Raw genomic sequence first — 18,424 nt, forward strand, 5'->3', positions numbered from 1 at the left:
ACCCTGCTTATGCAAATGTGCCAACAGTTTTATTGCGGCACCACTGTGTGAAGAGGTTTCCCACTCTTAAGCAGGTTGAGCCTGCTCACCAAGACTGCAGTATACCCTGCTTCCCCGAGACCTTGCTGTTTCATTTTAGCGCACCTGGATACCCTTTCTAACAAGTCTCCATTATGGAAGAGTGGTTGGGAACCAAGCCATGCTTGAAATGGTATATAGGACCTCTGATCTGCTGGATCAAATACAATCTCAGGCCGCATCCAGAGAATAAGTCAGCTCTATGAATCAAAGAAGCTATAGTCAAGGGTTGGGGTGCTGAACGGAGAGTGTTAAGAGTAATTACACAAGAGCCCATGCACTGGCAAGACATGGAGTAACAAGAATAAACACCTTTATGCAGAACTGTAATTTGTTGTGAGTAAATAAGCAAGCATCTAAATACAAACTTGAGATTCTGGGTTAAATACTAATCATGTGCATGCAGTTACAACCCATCTCATGTCTGCAACTGGAAGCACTGGGAATCTAAGATGACAAAAGTACAGGCTTAAAATTGAAACACACCCTTTACTAGCCAAGTTATTTTTAGGCAAAAAGTGAACATAAGTGTAAATCCACAAGCAGGGCCTGTTTTAGATTTTAGTCACTGAACAATGCCTAGCACTTTTATGTGATGTAGTGCAACAACAAAAAATAGATCAGAGAGGTTAAATCTGAAAGGTGCAAACTTCTCACATTTCAAAGCCTGAAAGCATAAACCTAATTTAGCACATAGAGAGAATAGTTAAGCACTAATGTCCATATTTTGTAAGCTAATGAAATATATTGCACCACACTATATTTAACAGATTAAGAAGAATATATTGAAACATGAAGGAAGACAGTATGATTGTTTTCGAATGTAAGTAAGAAGAGATATTTAATTAAATGTTTCAGAACCAGTATTAATTTTTCTTATGTCAAAAGTTGTGGCATCGCTGCAATAGGTCATGCTGGATAAAAATAAATGCTTTTAAAACATTTTAAAAAATGGATATCATTTTAAAATAGATTTTTAATGGAAAAACAATCCTTTAAAATAACGACTTAAATTATATCTAAATGTAATAAAACATACATGTTAATGACAATATTCATGATCCCTGAAAACTGAATCAAGGAGTCTCTACTAAATACACTGAGTTAAAGCCTACTTTTTAAATCTAAGATTAAAGTCACAGTGTGAAAATTACGAATATTTAAACTGTACAACAAACAGCATAGAAAATACAGACATTTAATTTTCAAGAATGCTTAGTGTCCTTACAGGGTCCAACAGAAATCCTCAATATTCTGCTCCCCAAGTCAGATATAAATTCTATAATGCAAAGGCTGTGGGCTATGCAAACTGGCTATGTTTAGTTTAAACATGTTTCAATTATTATCATACATGCTTTTTCAGAAAATATATCATTCAATCTCCTTTCTTTGCATAGAAAAAGTGCATTATATGCATGGATCAGAACACAACTCAGTTAACAAAAAGTAGTAGGAGATACTCTAGGATAAAACTGTCCAGACGTAGTGAGATATAAAAATGCCTCTTAGGATCTATGGGGACGCAATCTCATAGTGTTGCTCAAAAATCTTGCCACATTCTCCATGACGTAATTACTACAATTGTTCAGCAGATAAAACACTCAGTTTGATAAATCCCCTCCTTCAATAAGGGGGCCAAATATTTATCATATATTTTTGAAAAAATGGGCAATAAAATAAAACATGGATTCGACCTGTTTGGTGCCACAAGGACAGTGTCTTTCAGAGTATGAGATTTTTGAGAATCTACCTTGCAAAACTGCAGATGGTAAGACGTTAAATCTTGCAACGGAAAGAGCTCTGTGTAGGTGGGGATCGTAAAGCTGGTGTAAATATGAAGTGGCCAAACAAAGGTGGAATTCTTAACCCCAATGGGGAATACGTTTTATTGGCTGCACTGCAGCGGGTTTGGAATTCAATCTCTAGGATTCTGCACTTGATTGTCTGGAATGTTTCCAATTGTTGGAGCATAAGCAGAGACTTGAGTGATAGGTTCTGATTTTGCTCTCAAGGCAAACTAGTCATTTGGAGTGGTGGGATTCTGCCAGCATGTGGAAAGTTAAAGAAAACGGATCAGATATGAAATGTAGGTGTAGCCAGAATTTTATAGTGGTGAGCCACACTTTGGTTTCCAGCAGCCCTTGTCCAGTTTCCAGACACATGGCTGCATATGGCACACAATTTGGCAGCCCCAGGATTTTGCGCAGAAATTTGGATTGGATGCGTTCCAACGATTGGTTAACTGCACATGGAAAGAGCCCTGATAAAGCAAAACCTCAGTATCTCCTTCCTAGCTACACAGTAATTGATTTAGACCTCATCAGTATACATGCAAAATTTGGAATTTTTTTTGCCTCAATGTGTATTACTCATACTAAGCCACATTTGTCACTTGGTTGTTCATTTGCTGAGTCTGGAAAAAATGGATCTCTTTGTTGTCTGCTTAAGGTTTTCACCAGCCTGGATCATTTGGTCTCATCTCTCAGACCTGGCCACATCACTGCTCACCACTGACAGCAGACAATTTATGAGCAAGTTAATAGTACAGGACGCAAAACAGATCCTTGGGAGAACTCCACTGATTAATTACTTCCATTGCATTTACTCCTGCATTCTGCTTCCTGTTCTTTATCGATCAGCAAAAGGACAAAGCTTCTTATCCCTCAAGTTAGTGATGGGGAACCTGTGGTCCTCCAGATGTTCTTGGGCTCTAGCTCCTATCAGTCCCAGCCAGCATTAGCAATGGTCAAGGATGGTGGGAGCTGTGGTCCCAACAACATCTAGAGGACTGCAGCTTCCCTAATTCTGCCGTAACTTCTTACCAGGAGCCTTTTTGGATATATAGATCTTTCCCTATTCACATGCTTGCTGACACACTGTTCTTTGCAGGCAGGACTGCTCTTTGCAGATATCTTGTTCTACATGCTAATAATTTTATCTTTATGCCAATTGGGCCAGCACAGACTTTAGACTGCATTATGCAATTTCCTGACTACTTTGCTATTTATTGGAAGATCAGAAAGGAGTTTGATTTTAGTTGCAACAACTAGTTGAAAGAACTACTTGAATGTATGCCATCTGGCCACGGTGATTTGTTAATTTTTATTGCTTCCCAGCTCTAGAACTTTAGCTCTTGTCATGTCAGTTTGACTAAGATCTTCAGATGCTCTCCCTGGAAAAAGTGGTTCACTTGTTGGTTATCTCTCCTACATCTTCCACTGCACAGACAAATGAAAATAATTCACTCCACTGCTCTGCAATCTCTCTAGCATCTTTTAGCATTCCTTCCATCTCCTAGTCATCTAATGGTCCTGCTGTCTTCTCTATTTGTAGTTATTTAAGGACAGTTCCACTATTTTGTAGTAATATATTAATAATGTTATTTTTGAAACATGCTTCTTTAAGTCTTTGTTTGCCTACCTCATAATCAGTAGCCAGAGTTTGTGCTTGGTTTTGTTAGCCTCTCAGCAAGATTTCAGATTTTATAGGAAGCTTTCCTGCTTTTTATAGCTTCCTTGATGTGTTCGTTAACCACGCTGGCATCCTTTTTGGTATATTTCCTAATTTGTGGTGTATATTCTACCAGAGCTTTTATTATTGTGTTTTTTAGTAACCTCCAAAAGAGGAATTAAATGTCACACTAAGGATATCCTCAGGGCAAGCATTTGGCTTGCCAGATGGAACGATCCCCCTCTCCTCCCCACACCCACTGTTCTGGGAATTCTCCTGACCCCCTCCAGAGACAATTTTGGGGGAAGAATAGGGAGCAAAGCCCTATTGCACCAGCAGAAGTCCTTGAGCGAAACTTCCGAGGATGGGACTCATTAATTGAATCCCACCACAAGTATCTCAAAAAGTTATAACCTACATGATTTTTCCTTTCAAAATTCTTTTTTAAAAAAACCATATCCTGTTTTAGAAAAGTTCTCCCTTGAAATTAAATGCGAACTTGATGGACTTTCTGTGTGACTTTCCACTTGTATACAAGTTGAAATTGATAGCATTGTGCATCACCTCTTGGGCAGCCCAGGATCATTTTGTTTTTAGTCAATTCCATGACCAGCCTTTCCAGGAAGTATATAGCAATGTCTTGTCTCTAGAAATCCATTACAGTTATGATTTTAAATTACCTGCCTTCAATAGGTTCTCCTATGATAATATGCTCCCACACATGCCTTATTTGTGAAACTTAAGCTAAAATCATCTGTATTCTGAAAAAAAAGTTAATTTTTTTTCTAACTTTTTCTTAATCTATAGTATAGTAGCTAAGAAAATCACTTGGGAAAGCTTAGTCACTTTCTTTGGAGCTTAAAGCTTTCCCCCTCTTTTATTCCAGGCTTAAACAAAGTTCAGTGGGGCATCAAAGTGCCTCAGTCTTAAATTACAGTCTGTACTTTAAAATAGAATGGATGCACAATATGTTCCTGAAGCTAGAGGGTGGGAGTGTTATTCAGTGAAAATTGAAGGCTTGTTGAGTCAATAATCTTCTTTCACAGAGTAACAATTTTCAGCTAAAATTTCTTGACCCAAACAAAGGAAAACCAGATCATTCAGTTATTTTACAACATTGCTGGAGCAAGCAAAATGAAAGGGGGGTAAACACCATTCATTCCACACTGAGCAAAAACAATGTGAAAATTTCAGTCACAAAAATTACACCATCAAAAGTTTCCTCTTTTTTTAATTTACCATATTGCCAAATAGTTATTTTCAGCTCAAGAAAGGAACAGAAGTAAATAACCATGGGTGTGATTGGTACCCAGGCGCCATTCGTGTATCAGTTGCAGGTTGCATTTAACTTCCATTATCAAGAGCTAGCTTGCTGACCTTTCTGCAAATCAGCAATAACATCCGTAAACAGTACTAGAATTTTTAATAGGTGTTTGTTTTGTTTCTTCATTCACCTGCGGGAGTAATCATTTGGCTAACAAAATAAACCAAGTCAAGATCAAAAGCTTTTGCTTACTGAAAATTTCCCTGTCCTGATACCATAGTACCATTTTAAAAATAACTTCATCCAAAGGACTCAGCCACATCTCACCGTGAGAAAGTTTTTTTTTATTTTAATATAATAGAAATATCTAACTATTACTAAGGTTGTGCATTCCTTCTTGTTTTGTTAGCAAACCTTGAAAATCAGGCTCTTTTGCGCTGTATTGTTAAATTTAAATCTATGGTATTTGAATATCACCTTGGGATACTTAAATATGTCTCTTTCAGGGTAGTTTTTTGAACATCTGTTTTACAATACTGATCTTGGGGGCAGTTAGTAATTGTACTGTTAGATAACTTCTTTTTCAAATTATGTCAAAATAATTATACTTTTGGAATAAAGATAATATTGTAAGTTAAATGGGTTCTCAGCATAATATACTTCTTGGGGCCATTTTTCTTAAATAACCAATGAATAAATATACATTAAAAAGCAAAGAGATGTCTAATGCATTTTGATCAGTACTGTACTGTACTGATTTATTTTAAAAACACATTTCTCAGAAAGATGTCAAAAGTATAAACCATTTGTACGTTCATAAAGTTGAATGCTCTCTCACCCTTCAGAGAGGTTTTCTAAAAGTTTGTGTTGCAAGCAAGCACAGCTAGACAGTTCACTAGTTGTTCCATTTCCTTCACACATTGTATATAAAAATCCTGGCACAAATGTTCCTGTTAAATTCAAAGCAGATGAATTTCTAATGTGGGCTGGAAACAAATGGCTACAAACAAACCATACTTTTATTAGCTAATCTTAATGGCTTGTCCAACATCATAGTAAATTATTATTCCTTTTATTCTTCAGTTATCTGGACACAGTTTGACCTAGACTGTTTTGAATGTGGGTCAATTCTTTAAGTATCCAAGTAAAACAGTGCATATTACTTAGTTCACCATTATAAGGTAGTATCTTGTGTTTATATTATTAAATGAGTTTGGTTCTCCGCTGAAGGAAATAAATTAAACTGTCCCCTGAAATTCAGAGAGAAACCTTGAGAAAAACAGGGCGAGACTTCCAAGGAGCGGATGGTACAAATGGCAGGAGACCTACATATCTTCACAGACACAAAGACACACACACACAGAGCACTTTACAAAAAACAGGTATGTCAGGTCTCTACTCCAAAGGTTGCAATCTAAAATAAATGCAGGATAACTATACATTAAAGGATGGAATGGAGGCATGGGTAGGCAGGGGAATAAGAAGGGGTTGCTTCAGTTAGATGTACTTCAGCTTAGTCATGCTGGCCACATGACCTGGAAGCTGTACGACAGCTCCCTCGGCCAATAAAACAAGATGAGCACCGCAACTCCAGAGTCGTCTGCGACTGGACCTAACGGTCAGGGGTTCCTTTGCCTTTAGTAAGAAGCAGTGCTTTTTTCTGGGAGGACGCAGGGGAACGCATACCCCTAAGCATTTTGTGAATCTAAGTTTGGCCTCATTGAGGGGCAGTATTTCAATATGAGTAGGAAAATGAGAGTACAGTGGTACCTCTGGTTACAAACTTAAATTGTTCCAGAGGTCCATTCTTAACCTGAAACTGTTCTTGACCTGAGGTACCACTTTAGCTAATGGGGCCTCCCGCTGCCGCCAGCGTGCGCTTTCTGTTCTCATTCTGAGGTAAAATTCTTAACCCGAGGTACTACTTCCAGGTTAGCGGAGTCTGTAACCCAAAGTGTTTGTAACCCGAGGTACCTCTGTACCCCTAAACATTTTTAAAGAAATAAATAGCACTGGTTAAAAGTATATTTAACTTTTTACACAAACACACACACACACAAACATATGCATAGGTGACAGAAAAGTATGCACATACCCAAAAGTGGTTTGCGGCCAATCATCTGGTGGAACCACTAAGCTACTTTGTGATTTTCAGAGTTTACTTGTTCCATTAGATATTCAGCTGAGCTCATGTGCGCACTTCTCCCCCACTTCTGCATTCTAGTGCTTAGAATTGATGCAGTCCAGTCTATAGCTGAGTAAGTGATTTTGTGGGGAAACATAATGTATGAGCAGGTTAAATCGGTGATATAGCCAGCAGAAAATCCCATGATCATAATAGCATCTTTGCCTGAAATTGCTGCAATATTCATGGAAATGTTTGCTGAATATATCCACGATTCGACAGGAGCCACATTGTAGCTTGGGTCCTAAAAACCGTGTGAAGAATTCTGCTTGTGGAATGTCACTTTCCCACCACGTCCTCTCAACTGAAGCATGCAATGTACCCCGAAAATCTGGTCTTTAGAGTTGGGGGGGTTCTTAGAAATAGTATTAGATACAGCACAGGGGAGTGCTGCAGAGGAAAGGAGGAGTTGGCACAAATCATAGCGCCTTTTCTTGCACAAGCAAAAGTGCCATTGGATTATTGCCTACAGTACACTATTTTACACAAATACATCAGAGAAAGAAGTTGGCCTGCTAAGATGAATTATAAAATGCATTACTATTTGGGTAAAATAAGGTGGGTACTTTTTTTAGTAGGCAATACTGGTATTTCCTGTGTGTTTTTCTTTTACTTGTATAGTAGCACCTCGGCTTACGTAAACCTCTGGTTACGTAAACTTCACGTTACAAAAGCGGCAAACCTGGAAGTACTGAACCGGGTTTCACCGCGCATGCATGCACAGAACAGAGGTCCTCAGGTTGCGGAAACCTCGGGATCCAGCCGGACCTCTGGAACGGATCCCGTTCACAACCGGAGGTACCACTGTGTATATTGTTTCATAGATTTTCTGTATTTATCACGGAGCTAAAGCAAATTGGAACACTGAAGGATAATTTTTAAATTAATTTTAATAGTTTCAAGTAATTTCAAATATTTTGCTTTTGTTCCTGATCTACGTTTTGTTGACAGTTTCAAACCAAATACATCATATTCTTTCTAATATTATTTGAACAGGCTCCTGACATGAAGACAGTAGCCCCAGAAATCCCAGCACAAGTGCCCCACTAAATGAAGCATCAGCTGAACATCTACTAGCAAGACCAGGTCAAAGGGCACTCCTAAACATCAAATCATATTCATCAAGGGCCCAACCGCATCCCAAACAGGTAGAAATATTGATCCCAGATCAGCAATTGTAGTGACCAGAACTTGTGGCCCTGTAATTTTTGACAATGAGCCCATGAAGCTAAATCAGAATAAGGGCCAGAAAAACTGTCTTTGCTTTAATTAGGCTTTCTCACAATGCCATGTAGCATATGAGATCTGATGCCAGGACACCTAATTATAGCATGAGGGCAAATTTTCTGCCCTCATTCTTAATTGGTGAACATTTTGCTCCATTTCTCAGTCTCTCCAACAACTGCCAAGATGAGGATTATCCCTTTTACAATATATGATGCTTTCATGAACTAGGCCCTGCATTAGCTTAGTCCTAAAAGTAATTCATTACTAAGAATTATTGAAGAAAGTGTGATACAAAGTGACAAACATGAAACATATACCAAAAAAAAAAGCTATTTACTAATTATTGCGGGGAAACTAAAAGCCCATACAAAAAGTCCCAAAAGTAGAAACATTTTATGTAACTCATTCCCTCTTATTTTCTTGCTTTTTGAAATTAAACATAGTTGGGGATGAAACATAGCGTGTTATTCGGCCAAACTCAGCTCATCAAAGTCTCGCTAATTTCAGTAGAATACTTAAGGCTTTCCAGGTAAAATTAAGGGTTTTTTAAGTGTGAAACCTCTGCAAAGCATTCTTTTAATGGCTCTGTGGTGATTCCAAATTACTCAAGTGCTACATTGCATGGAATCAGAGAAAGAAGCTGCGTTTTCTGTAACCATAACAAATTTTTAACAGTCTGAAATATATAGTCCTATTAAATTATGTAGGTCAGTATGCAAGTGTTCAGCTTTAACCAATTTGTCTTTTGTAAACTTTTTTTTTAAAAAAATACATGAAAAAATGTGGTCAGAAATGAATTGAAAATAGATACTATTTTGCTAATTTTTACTTTTGTTCCTGGCAGTTGAATAATGGAAACAAAATATTGCGCCCAACTTATCTGTGACTCTTAGCAAAAAATGAAATGACCCAGCAAAACCCACCACTACGTAAAACCAAGGTACTCTGAAAACAATTACTGTGACCCAGCGTTCCCCAACTTGGTGCTCTCCATATGCTTTGGACTTCAACTCCCATCAGCCCCAACAAGCACAACAGCATAAGCACCAGATAAGTAAGAGTTGGAGTTGGCTGTTCTTATAGCCGAAAAACCCACCTAAATACATTTACTTGGACGTAAAGCCTGCTAAATTCAAGAGATTTGCTTTCTAGTAAACTTTTCTAGGGCTGCCACACACAAAAACACAGCTTCTCATTTTAGATACAACTTAAAATTTGCTATTATTGAGCATATCACCTTTTTAAAATTTCAACACCATCACTGTTCAACATCATCACTGTTTTCTCACTAATTCACAAAATAAGAAGTATTATCCAATTATCATTCCAAAAATGTTTTCCATATTGTCAATCAAGAACAGATTCACTCAACTAAGTTAATAAGGTAATTATAATATGACAAGAATATCACATAAAAGTACTTCTTTAACCGCCCCCCCATGCAATCAGTATTAGCTTGACTGTGATGAGTTGACATGTTACCAAGTTAAATGATCAGGCTATCTGCAACAATCCAATGGAAAACATGATTGTGCAAATCTTCCATAATTGGAAATGTTGCATCTAAAACACTGAAAGGTCATCTACACAAATGCTGGTTTTTAAAGTTAAGAAGCACTGCAGAAAGTGGTACAATTTTAACGCAGGAATATTTAAGTATACTCCAGCTTCCTTCAGAAACCAATTTGGTGATAAATGTTTAGCACAACAGATGTGAACATATGCAAGGAGAAATATTATTCTTGCATATCTAGTTAAATGTGTATATCTTAAATATCCAACATCCAATACAGAAAATGAATGGGGATTATTCAGTTATCTTTGAGAATGAAGGAATTCTCTGAATATATGAGCTAAATCCTTACTGTCTTGTTTCTCATTATAGTTTAAATTCAATTACAAATTTGATATTGAAAAACTCCCCAAACAGCAAGAATTTGAAACAATTTCTACACTGCAGAATATTATTTTCAACACAGTACATGAAACATTTCTACCAGATGACAACTAATTTCTTACTGGTAAGCTTGATGGCCTCTCTTGTTGGATTAGGTTCATTTCTTCGTGGTTAGGCTTGCCTTGGGTGATTGGGGGCTGGGACCTGGATCCATAGGCTTCCTGAGACATTTCCTGGATAAAACAGATATTAATATATTAATAATGCAAAAGAGGAGGTATCATAAAGTTCATAAGAAGAGAGAAAAGACCAGCTATACATGGGCGACCACTGATGCACACACCATTTATGGCACTGCAAGGGGGCGGGGTGGAACAGGCCCAGGAAGAGTGGGGAAGGAATGGGGGCGGGAGACCGGATGGGATGGACTGAAACGTGTGGCGCCCCGGAATTTCTACAGAAATCTTGCTTCCAGCACCGAGACTAGATAACGCTCTCATTTTTTTCTGGTGGAGTGAAGACGTAAGAGAGAATTTGAGGAGAGTTCGGTAGGATACCATTTGTTACAGGAGAGAGCTAATCAGGAGCTCTTTCCATTTATTCCAGAGCATATGACTACAATTGTAATTCTTGAAGAGCTGCATTTCAGGAAGCTCTAAAATTAACACTAATGGAATATCCATTCTACCATATACAGAGGGTGTCAATAATGCTCAACAGAGCAGTTTTCCCCATAGTGTATGCACACAGTTCAAAAGGCCATTTCTTACACATACCCCTCCACTCCGTTCAGTCAAATGATAATGCTCCAGAATACATGCTCAGGTGAGACAAGAGGATTCAGGATAAAACAGGAGGAACCTTTGTGTATGCCTAGAATCTGCCCTAAGTCTCAGTCTCTCTCTCTCTCTCTCTCTCTCTCTCTCTCTCTCTCTCTCTCTCTCTCTCTCTCTGGCTTTCTATTTCAATGAATTTTAAAGTGAATTGTTTTGGGAAATGGTTTAATAAGCTGCCAAAACCCTGCGCCCAATGCATGCCCTATTCAAATCAACAGGATTTATTTGTGCAGAACTGAGGGCAGAATTACCATAAGGTGTCAACCAAACCTATATCAAGTTTTCAAGGACAGGACATCAGCTTGAAAGATGCATTAAACTGAAAATGTTTACTTCTTGTGCTAAGTCTGTCCCAATAGATTAGGGACAGATTTCTTTCGCACTACAGTACAAGAAAGCATAAATAAAAATAATGGCATATTAGTATATGCAGAAGCCAGTTTTACTTTATGTTCCCAGGTACATATTAATTACAAGTCTCACCTGCAACCACAGTCAACCTTACAGTTTGTTCTTATACAGACAAGGAGTAGGACAGAATGTGAAACTCTTATTTTAGCACAGAAAGTTGAAGAGCCGATTGCAGAAAACAGATATCACACCTTAACAATCAAGGAGGAAAGCTGTTTTATTGTCCCCCCCCCAAAAAAATTTGCATAACAGATTGCTCTCTTAAATTGTTTTTTCCTGTCTTTGTTTGCAATTTTGATAAACAACTAAACATGAACAATTATTTTTACATGCAACATTTTTAGCCTGAAAGTACAAGGAAATAATTTCTCTATAGGTCCCCCATAAGTGCACTCACAGTTTTGCTGCTGGTCCTTAAAAAGGACTCTCTGGGGTACCAAAAGCATCTGGTCCAATAGCAGCTACTTCCAAGTCCTGCAATGCTATGAGCCAGTTAACTCTTTCTGGATGTATTAAACATGATGTTGCCATGAGAGTCTCCAAATTGGTAAGACAGATGAAAACCAAATAGAGTCACAGCTGGATCCTTCTCTCTATCAGGCAGATTCAGAGAAACAAATACATTTTGCTTCGGTCTGAATGCAGATAAAATATAGAAAAATGCTTAGCCAATTCTTTTGAAAAAAATGTGAATAATGATTGATAGGTAGGTAGGTGTTGGACTTTTTTCTTTGTTTTTAGTGCTAATGAAACTGATAGGTCACTTACTTTATGATCCACATCCGACTTTTAAGTACGTGCCAATAAGAATCTTAAAAGACCAGTTCTTCCATTTGGTTACCAGCAAAGGGTAACACAATTGGGCTTAAGGGTGAAAAATGTGGATGGCTGAATGATTATTATCCACTGTGACGCCCCCCCCCCATTCCTCCTCCCAGATTTCTGCTTGCGACACAGTTCTCCTGCTGTGTGGGCCAGCAGGTTCCTTTGGATTAGCAGCATGATTTAAAATCAACAAATGACACAAGGCCTCTATTCAGCTGCCTTCCCCCTGTTACAAAGCAACATAAAGATGCAGGGGAGGCTCACAATAGGCAAACAAATGAGCAAAGCTCTGCTTTTTCTTTGAAATTTAAACACAACCTCACTATTTTGTATCATTGCAGAGGTGTCTGTAATAAACCCTCCACAGAAAATAGTATCGCTTATATTATTTGTTCAACTAGCTGTCTTTCTTTTTAATTTAGTATTCTAGCCCAAAAAAAAACCCCACCAAGCAAGCATTAAAATAGGACTGACATGAAAATTTAAAAACAGGCTTTCAAAGTGGGGAACAGGGAGATAGCTACAAACACAAGGCACCTGGGGAGGCAAGGGTGTAGGGACTATGATGAGATGAGAGTTAGAGTTTCTTTATAAAAGTTGTAGCTTCAATTTCTTCAGATCTAGCTCTTCATTCAGGGAGAAAACAACTTTTTTAACGTCTTTAGAGTTGTTGCAATAAAAACATAAAAATAATAGATGTTTAGTAGCAGAAACTCAGAGTATTAAGAAGGTTAAAAAATCACTATCTTTAAAAATACAACTCAATAGTTTTTACACAATTTCCTTTACTGTAGAGACTTTAATACAGCTAGCCAGTTTGTTAGCAGTAAGTACCCAAAGAACTATAATCTGCACTGCAGCTGAGCTAGAATTCCAGCCCAGTTAACCATGTTTTAGTTTTGGTTTTAAATCATGGATCACATTCTTGCCCCATTCCAAATTCCACATTAGCTCTGATGCACATAGTACTCCTGCATGCATAGGCAACATCATTTATTACATACTGACAGTGGGTTAATATGTGCAAAGGAATGCACATGTAGATCTGCTTCCCTCTCTGAAATAAGTAGGGTGGTCCATGTGGGTATAGCAATTCTGTAGTAGAGCTACTGCACCCATAAGTAATTGTTGCATTGATGAACTGCACAAACGCACACACACGCGCACACACACACACACACACACACACACACACAGGTTTGTTTACTTTTAACTGCAATTGAAAAATCACATCCTGTAGGCTACTCTAATTTCCAATTACCCCATACAGTGGTTTCTAATTAAAAGAAGAAGAAGGAAAAACCCTGCATGATCAAGCATTTCTGAATAAAACTATTGCGTAAACTTGTTGACCTGTCCATCTACTGCTTGTTACAAAACATTTTTAATACTCTGGAAAGCAATAAATGCCTGAAAGTGTGAACATGTTAAAGTGAGACATAGGCTGCATTTGGGCAGTTGTTTAATCCATCTTTCTGTCCCTTTTCTTGCTATTTTACAGGGCTTTCAGATGGTATTTGACTGCTTCTTGCAAAATTTTTGCTAGTTTCACATAAAGTCTGTTATGTGAAATTATACTTATACTTACAATACTGTACTAATACTTATACTTGCAATACAATAAAAGTATAAGTTCAGTTTTCACCTCAGTTTTTCCACAGTTCCATCCACTGCCTCTCACCTGATCTGTTATGTTTGCAGTGGGTGTGGCTTACTGGCATTCCAGACTATCATACATCCCAGAATTCCCTTAAACTGCAACAATAAGGTTTTCTTTTTATTGTCCTGCTTTTCAGCCACAAGGCCTCCACAGTGGCTTCGATTGAAAACATTAAAAGCCCTTTTAAAAAAATATAAAACAAATATTAACCAAACTATGTTAAAACCTCAATCAGAACAGAAACTAATGGAATTATTAGTATTTAAAGACGTACAAAAATTATGGATAGAAAAGAAAAATATTCTGTAATCACAAGAAGCGACTGAAGAGGCATATCAGTTATGATGAATGAGGGCGTTATGCCAGTATGTAGATGCCATCACTGAAAGATTCTTAGATGTGACTCTCAATAATGGTAGCACCTGAATAAGTTTTAATGCTTTGGGGGGTACATGGGGAGAGAAACATTTTCAAAGATATAACATTGCCCTTATATACAAATTAGTGTGTGCACAAAACAGATTGACTCAGTGTGCATATTTAAAATCTGGAAGATAGTGAAATATGGATGACTGGCACAGAAACTCGCTTTAAAATAAATAGCTAACTTTTTCAATTCAGATTTTCCCTATTCTAGCAGCCACCCAAAGACAGTGTATCGTGAACCATCAACAGAATTATTAAGTAGCTGAAAGTGCCATTTCCACACTGAATTGAATTCAACCCTGTCCTGAAATTCAGCCCAGGCCAGTTAACAACTTCCTCCCCAGTGAATGGGAAAGGAATAAAAAGAACAGACATCAACCCAGGTGAAATAAGTGCAATTTATCATCTTCTGCCATACCCGTGGGTTCTTCCCCAATAAGGGTTTGGCCTCCTGGAGTGGATCATACCTGACTATGCAGTTTCTAGCTAGCAGATTCCTCGTTCCTGATTATATCAGCTTGCATCGGCCTTCTGGGGCAAGGCATTAATAGCAAATGCTGCCTTCAGCAGCAGGGTTGCCACCAAAGAGATGACATCCAATGAAGTTGCCTCTTCAGAACACTTTTGGGAACTATGGGGTTGAGGAAGTTACAGTGGTGCCTCGCAAGACGAAATTAATTCGTTCCGCAAGTCTTTTCGTCTTGCGAGTTTTTCGTCTTGCGAAGCACGGTTTCCCATAGGAATGCAGTAAAATCAATTAATGCGTTCCTATGGAAACCGCCTTCAGACCAGGTCCGGGGACAGTCTGTCCCCCGACCTCTTCTGAAGGCCGGCGGGGGGCAAAAGTCTTTGCTCCCCCCTGCCTGCCTTCCCGGGAGAGCGGAGAAACGCAGCGCTGTGTTTCTCTGCTCTCCCGGAAGGCAGGCGGCGGGGGGGGGGAAGCAAAGACTTTTGCCCCCCGCCAGCCTTCAGAAGAGGTCCAGGATCTCTTCCGAAGGCGGGCGGGGGACAAAAGTCTTTGCTCCCCCCCGCCTGCCTTCAAAAGCCATCCGGGATAGCGGGAAGCGCTTCCCTGCTAACCCGGACTGCTTTTAAAATGCTGGCGGTGGGGAGCAAAGCCTTTTGGCCCCCGCCGGCCTTCCTGGACCTCTTCTGAAGGCCGGAGGGGGGGGGGAAAGGCTTTGCTCCCCACCGCTAGCATTTAAAAGAGGTCCCCGGAGATTTCCCTATGGGCTTTCTTCTTGCAAAGCAAGCCCATAGGGAAATTCGTTTTGCGAAGCGCCTCCAAAACGGAAAACCCTTTCGTCTAGCGGGTTTTTCGTCTTGCGAGGCGTTCGTCTTGCGGGGCACCACTGTATGTTGATAGGCCAGTTTTCCCAGCGGGGAACAAAAGGTACAAAAGCATGTGGGGAGAGCAGGGGGAAACCAAATTTAAAGTGGAGGTGATTATAATCTCAAAGAGGTGGAGTGCTTCTGTACCAACATGCAACTTTTCCTGAAGAAACCTTCCCAGGACAGGGAAGATCTATGTACCGTGGTACCTTGGGTTACATACGCTTCAGGTTACATACGCTTCAGGTTACAGGCTCTGATAACCCAGAAATAGTACCTCAGGTTAAGAACTTTGCTTCAGGATGAGAATAGAAATTGTGCTCTGGCGACCCGGCAGCAGCAGGAGGCCCCATTAGCTAACGTGGTGCTTCAGGTTAAGAACAGTTTCAGGTTAAGAACGGACCTCCGGAATGAATTAAGTACTTAACCTGAGGTACCACTGTAACTTTTTAGTAAGGCTTGATTGAGTTAGATCCAGTTAGATCCAGCCATCTTGGATCCCACAAGGCAAAACAAAATTCTACAGTCATAGAACCATAGAATTGTAGAGTTGGAAGGGACTCTGAGGATCAACCCTCTGCAGGAATATGCAGTATTTACTTTAATAAAACATCATTCATTTAATAATTCTGTAAGAAGCTGATATAATAACAGATATAAAGAATGCTCCTTTGATTACGGGCCTCACCAATTCTAGAGTTGAAGGGGACCCTGAGGGTCATCCAGTCCGACCCCCGTAATGCAGGAATCAGCTAAAGCATCCATGACAGGTGGCCAATCAACCTCTGCTTAAAATCCCCAAGGAAGGAGAGTCCATAACCTCTCAAGGCAGTCTGTTCCATTGCCAGATAGCTCTTACTTGAGTTAGTTAGTTTTAAAATGTTTAAAAATCAAAAGTTGTATATGAAAATAGGAGATCAAATTATTTTAAAATGGAAGAGAAATTCAAAATGCTTGCAAAAGGCTTTCAGAATGAATAGCTTAATACATACTTTTCAAACAAGATCATACTCGCAGGCTTTCTATGTTATACAAAATGATCACCCACACAATCAGGTGAGATTGTTTACTCATTTCCCTCAACATATGTGCACCTGGTACATTAATTACAAAAGTCTTGTTAAAAGAAGTGATTTACTGCATCCTTAAACTGGGTAATTTGTAGTTCCAGAATCATCCACCTTAAAATGTACACTCGCAGGGCATGTTACGTACATTTACATCATTTTCATAATCTGGAGAGTATGCCACATTTCTGAAAGGCATTTTTAAAGGGTGAAACTTTATACATTTTATGCTTTAGTTGGGTACAACACCTGGATTGGGGTGTTTCTAATGCTACTTGCCTAGATTTAATTTATTCTGTAAGTCTTTATACTTTCAATTGCTTTAATGATAATTATTTATTATTTTCTTTTCTACTGTGGTACCTTGGTTCTCGAATTTAATCCATTCTGGGAGTCTACTTGACTCCCGAAACTGTTCAAAAACCAAGACATGGCTTCCAATTGGCTGCAGGAGCTTCCTGCACTCAATCGGAAGCCACAGAAGCCGCACTGGACGTTTGGCTTCTGAAAAATGTTCGCAAACCGGAACACTTACTTCCGGGTTTGCGGCGTTCAGGAGCCAATTTGTTTGACAACTGAGCCGTTTGGGAACCAAGGTACCACTGTAATGCACTTACATGAGTTCGGTTATACTGAACCTATTTAATACTTATACACAGCAAATTTCCGCTGCCTTGGGGAAAAACTTTGGGAGAAGAAAGGGCTAAGGAGTAAACCCAGAGTGGAGTCCCAAAGATGGTTGGATGGTGCCAAATGTCTTGCTCTGCTTTCCTTTGGTCCACAAAGGACCAAAGTGAGGCCGGGATCAGGGTCTTGTCATCTGGGCAGCCTAGGACATCCATACACAAAGCCCAGGCTTGTGCCCCAGAGAGGTCTCTTCAGTGCTGCTAACACACCAAAAACAACAGCAGTTACGAGTTACCAGACTCTGCAGCCACAGAAGGCACTGCAATTCTCCAGTGGTTTGAACATTAACTCCTGGAGGTGCAGTCCATTGTCTTCCAAGATAGATGGATGCCAACAACAACAACTTAGCAAACAAAGATGTGCTACTGGGACATCAAGGCCAATTGTTGACAGATGCTTTGCTTGCATCAGTTCATCTGGATCAGGCATAAGCAAACTTGGCTCTCCAGATGTTTTGGGACTCCCAACTCCCATCATCCCTAGCTAACAGGACCAGTGATCAGGGATGATGGGAGTTGTAGTCCCAAAACATCTGGAGGGCCAAGTTTGCCGATGCCTAATCTGGATCATAACTGGAAAGAATTCAGTTTTAATTCAGAAGTCTTTCAAGTAGATTCTCATGTGGTCATAATATAAGAAATGGTGTCACTCATCAAAGAACAAGCATGAGAACAAGCTACTGCATGATACATGATACATAAAACACTTCAGAACTGCTGTCTTGGAAAACCTCAAATGTGCTATGTGCACTTTAACCAAATGGCAATATGTGAGGTCAGTAAGACGGGTTAAAACTAGAATGCAGGTCAGGACTTAACTGCTAGGAAGCATAATACTGTATACAGTACTAATGCACGAAACAACTTTTCCCAACACTTGAAATGTAATCAAAGCATTTCCATTTGAAGCTACAGTGACTTACTGTGATCATTGAGCACAATTCATTTGTTGTGAACAAGCCCTACAAAGTTATAAATACATGTGTCCATGTATTCCTTTTCTTTTTAACCTCTACTTTAAAAGCATTAACAAGAAAACACTGAAATCTGAAGAGGTAATTTGTTCCTAGGACTACAAAA

At 39.2% G+C, this 18,424-nt stretch overlaps 1 protein-coding gene and 1 long non-coding RNA gene across 14 annotated transcripts in view; one reads left to right on the forward strand and one right to left on the reverse strand.

Moving 5' to 3' along the window:
• Positions 1-18,424, reverse strand: part of ARID1B (AT-rich interaction domain 1B) — a 344,407-nt gene that overhangs the window by 236,285 nt on the left and 89,698 nt on the right. For all 12 annotated transcript variants that reach the window (XM_081905095.1, XM_081905099.1, XM_081905094.1 and 9 more), the window contains one exon: positions 10,224-10,334. In XM_081905095.1, coding sequence (XP_081761221.1) covers positions 10,224-10,334 — 111 coding nt within the window. The remainder of the gene's footprint in view (positions 1-10,223; positions 10,335-18,424) is intronic.
• On the forward strand, positions 1,694-8,167 carry LOC309366563. 2 transcript variants are annotated; one of them, XR_014166786.1, is made up of 3 exons: positions 1,694-2,190; positions 6,054-6,174; positions 7,974-8,167. It is a non-coding gene; the product is annotated as an uncharacterized lncRNA (long non-coding RNA). The 2 variants fall into 2 exon arrangements; XR_014166787.1 differs by having other exon boundaries at positions 1,694-2,164.

Source organism: Podarcis melisellensis (genome assembly GCF_964234715.1).
Source record: "Podarcis melisellensis genome assembly, chromosome: 3".
Taxonomy (NCBI): Eukaryota; Metazoa; Chordata; class Lepidosauria; order Squamata; family Lacertidae; genus Podarcis; species Podarcis melisellensis.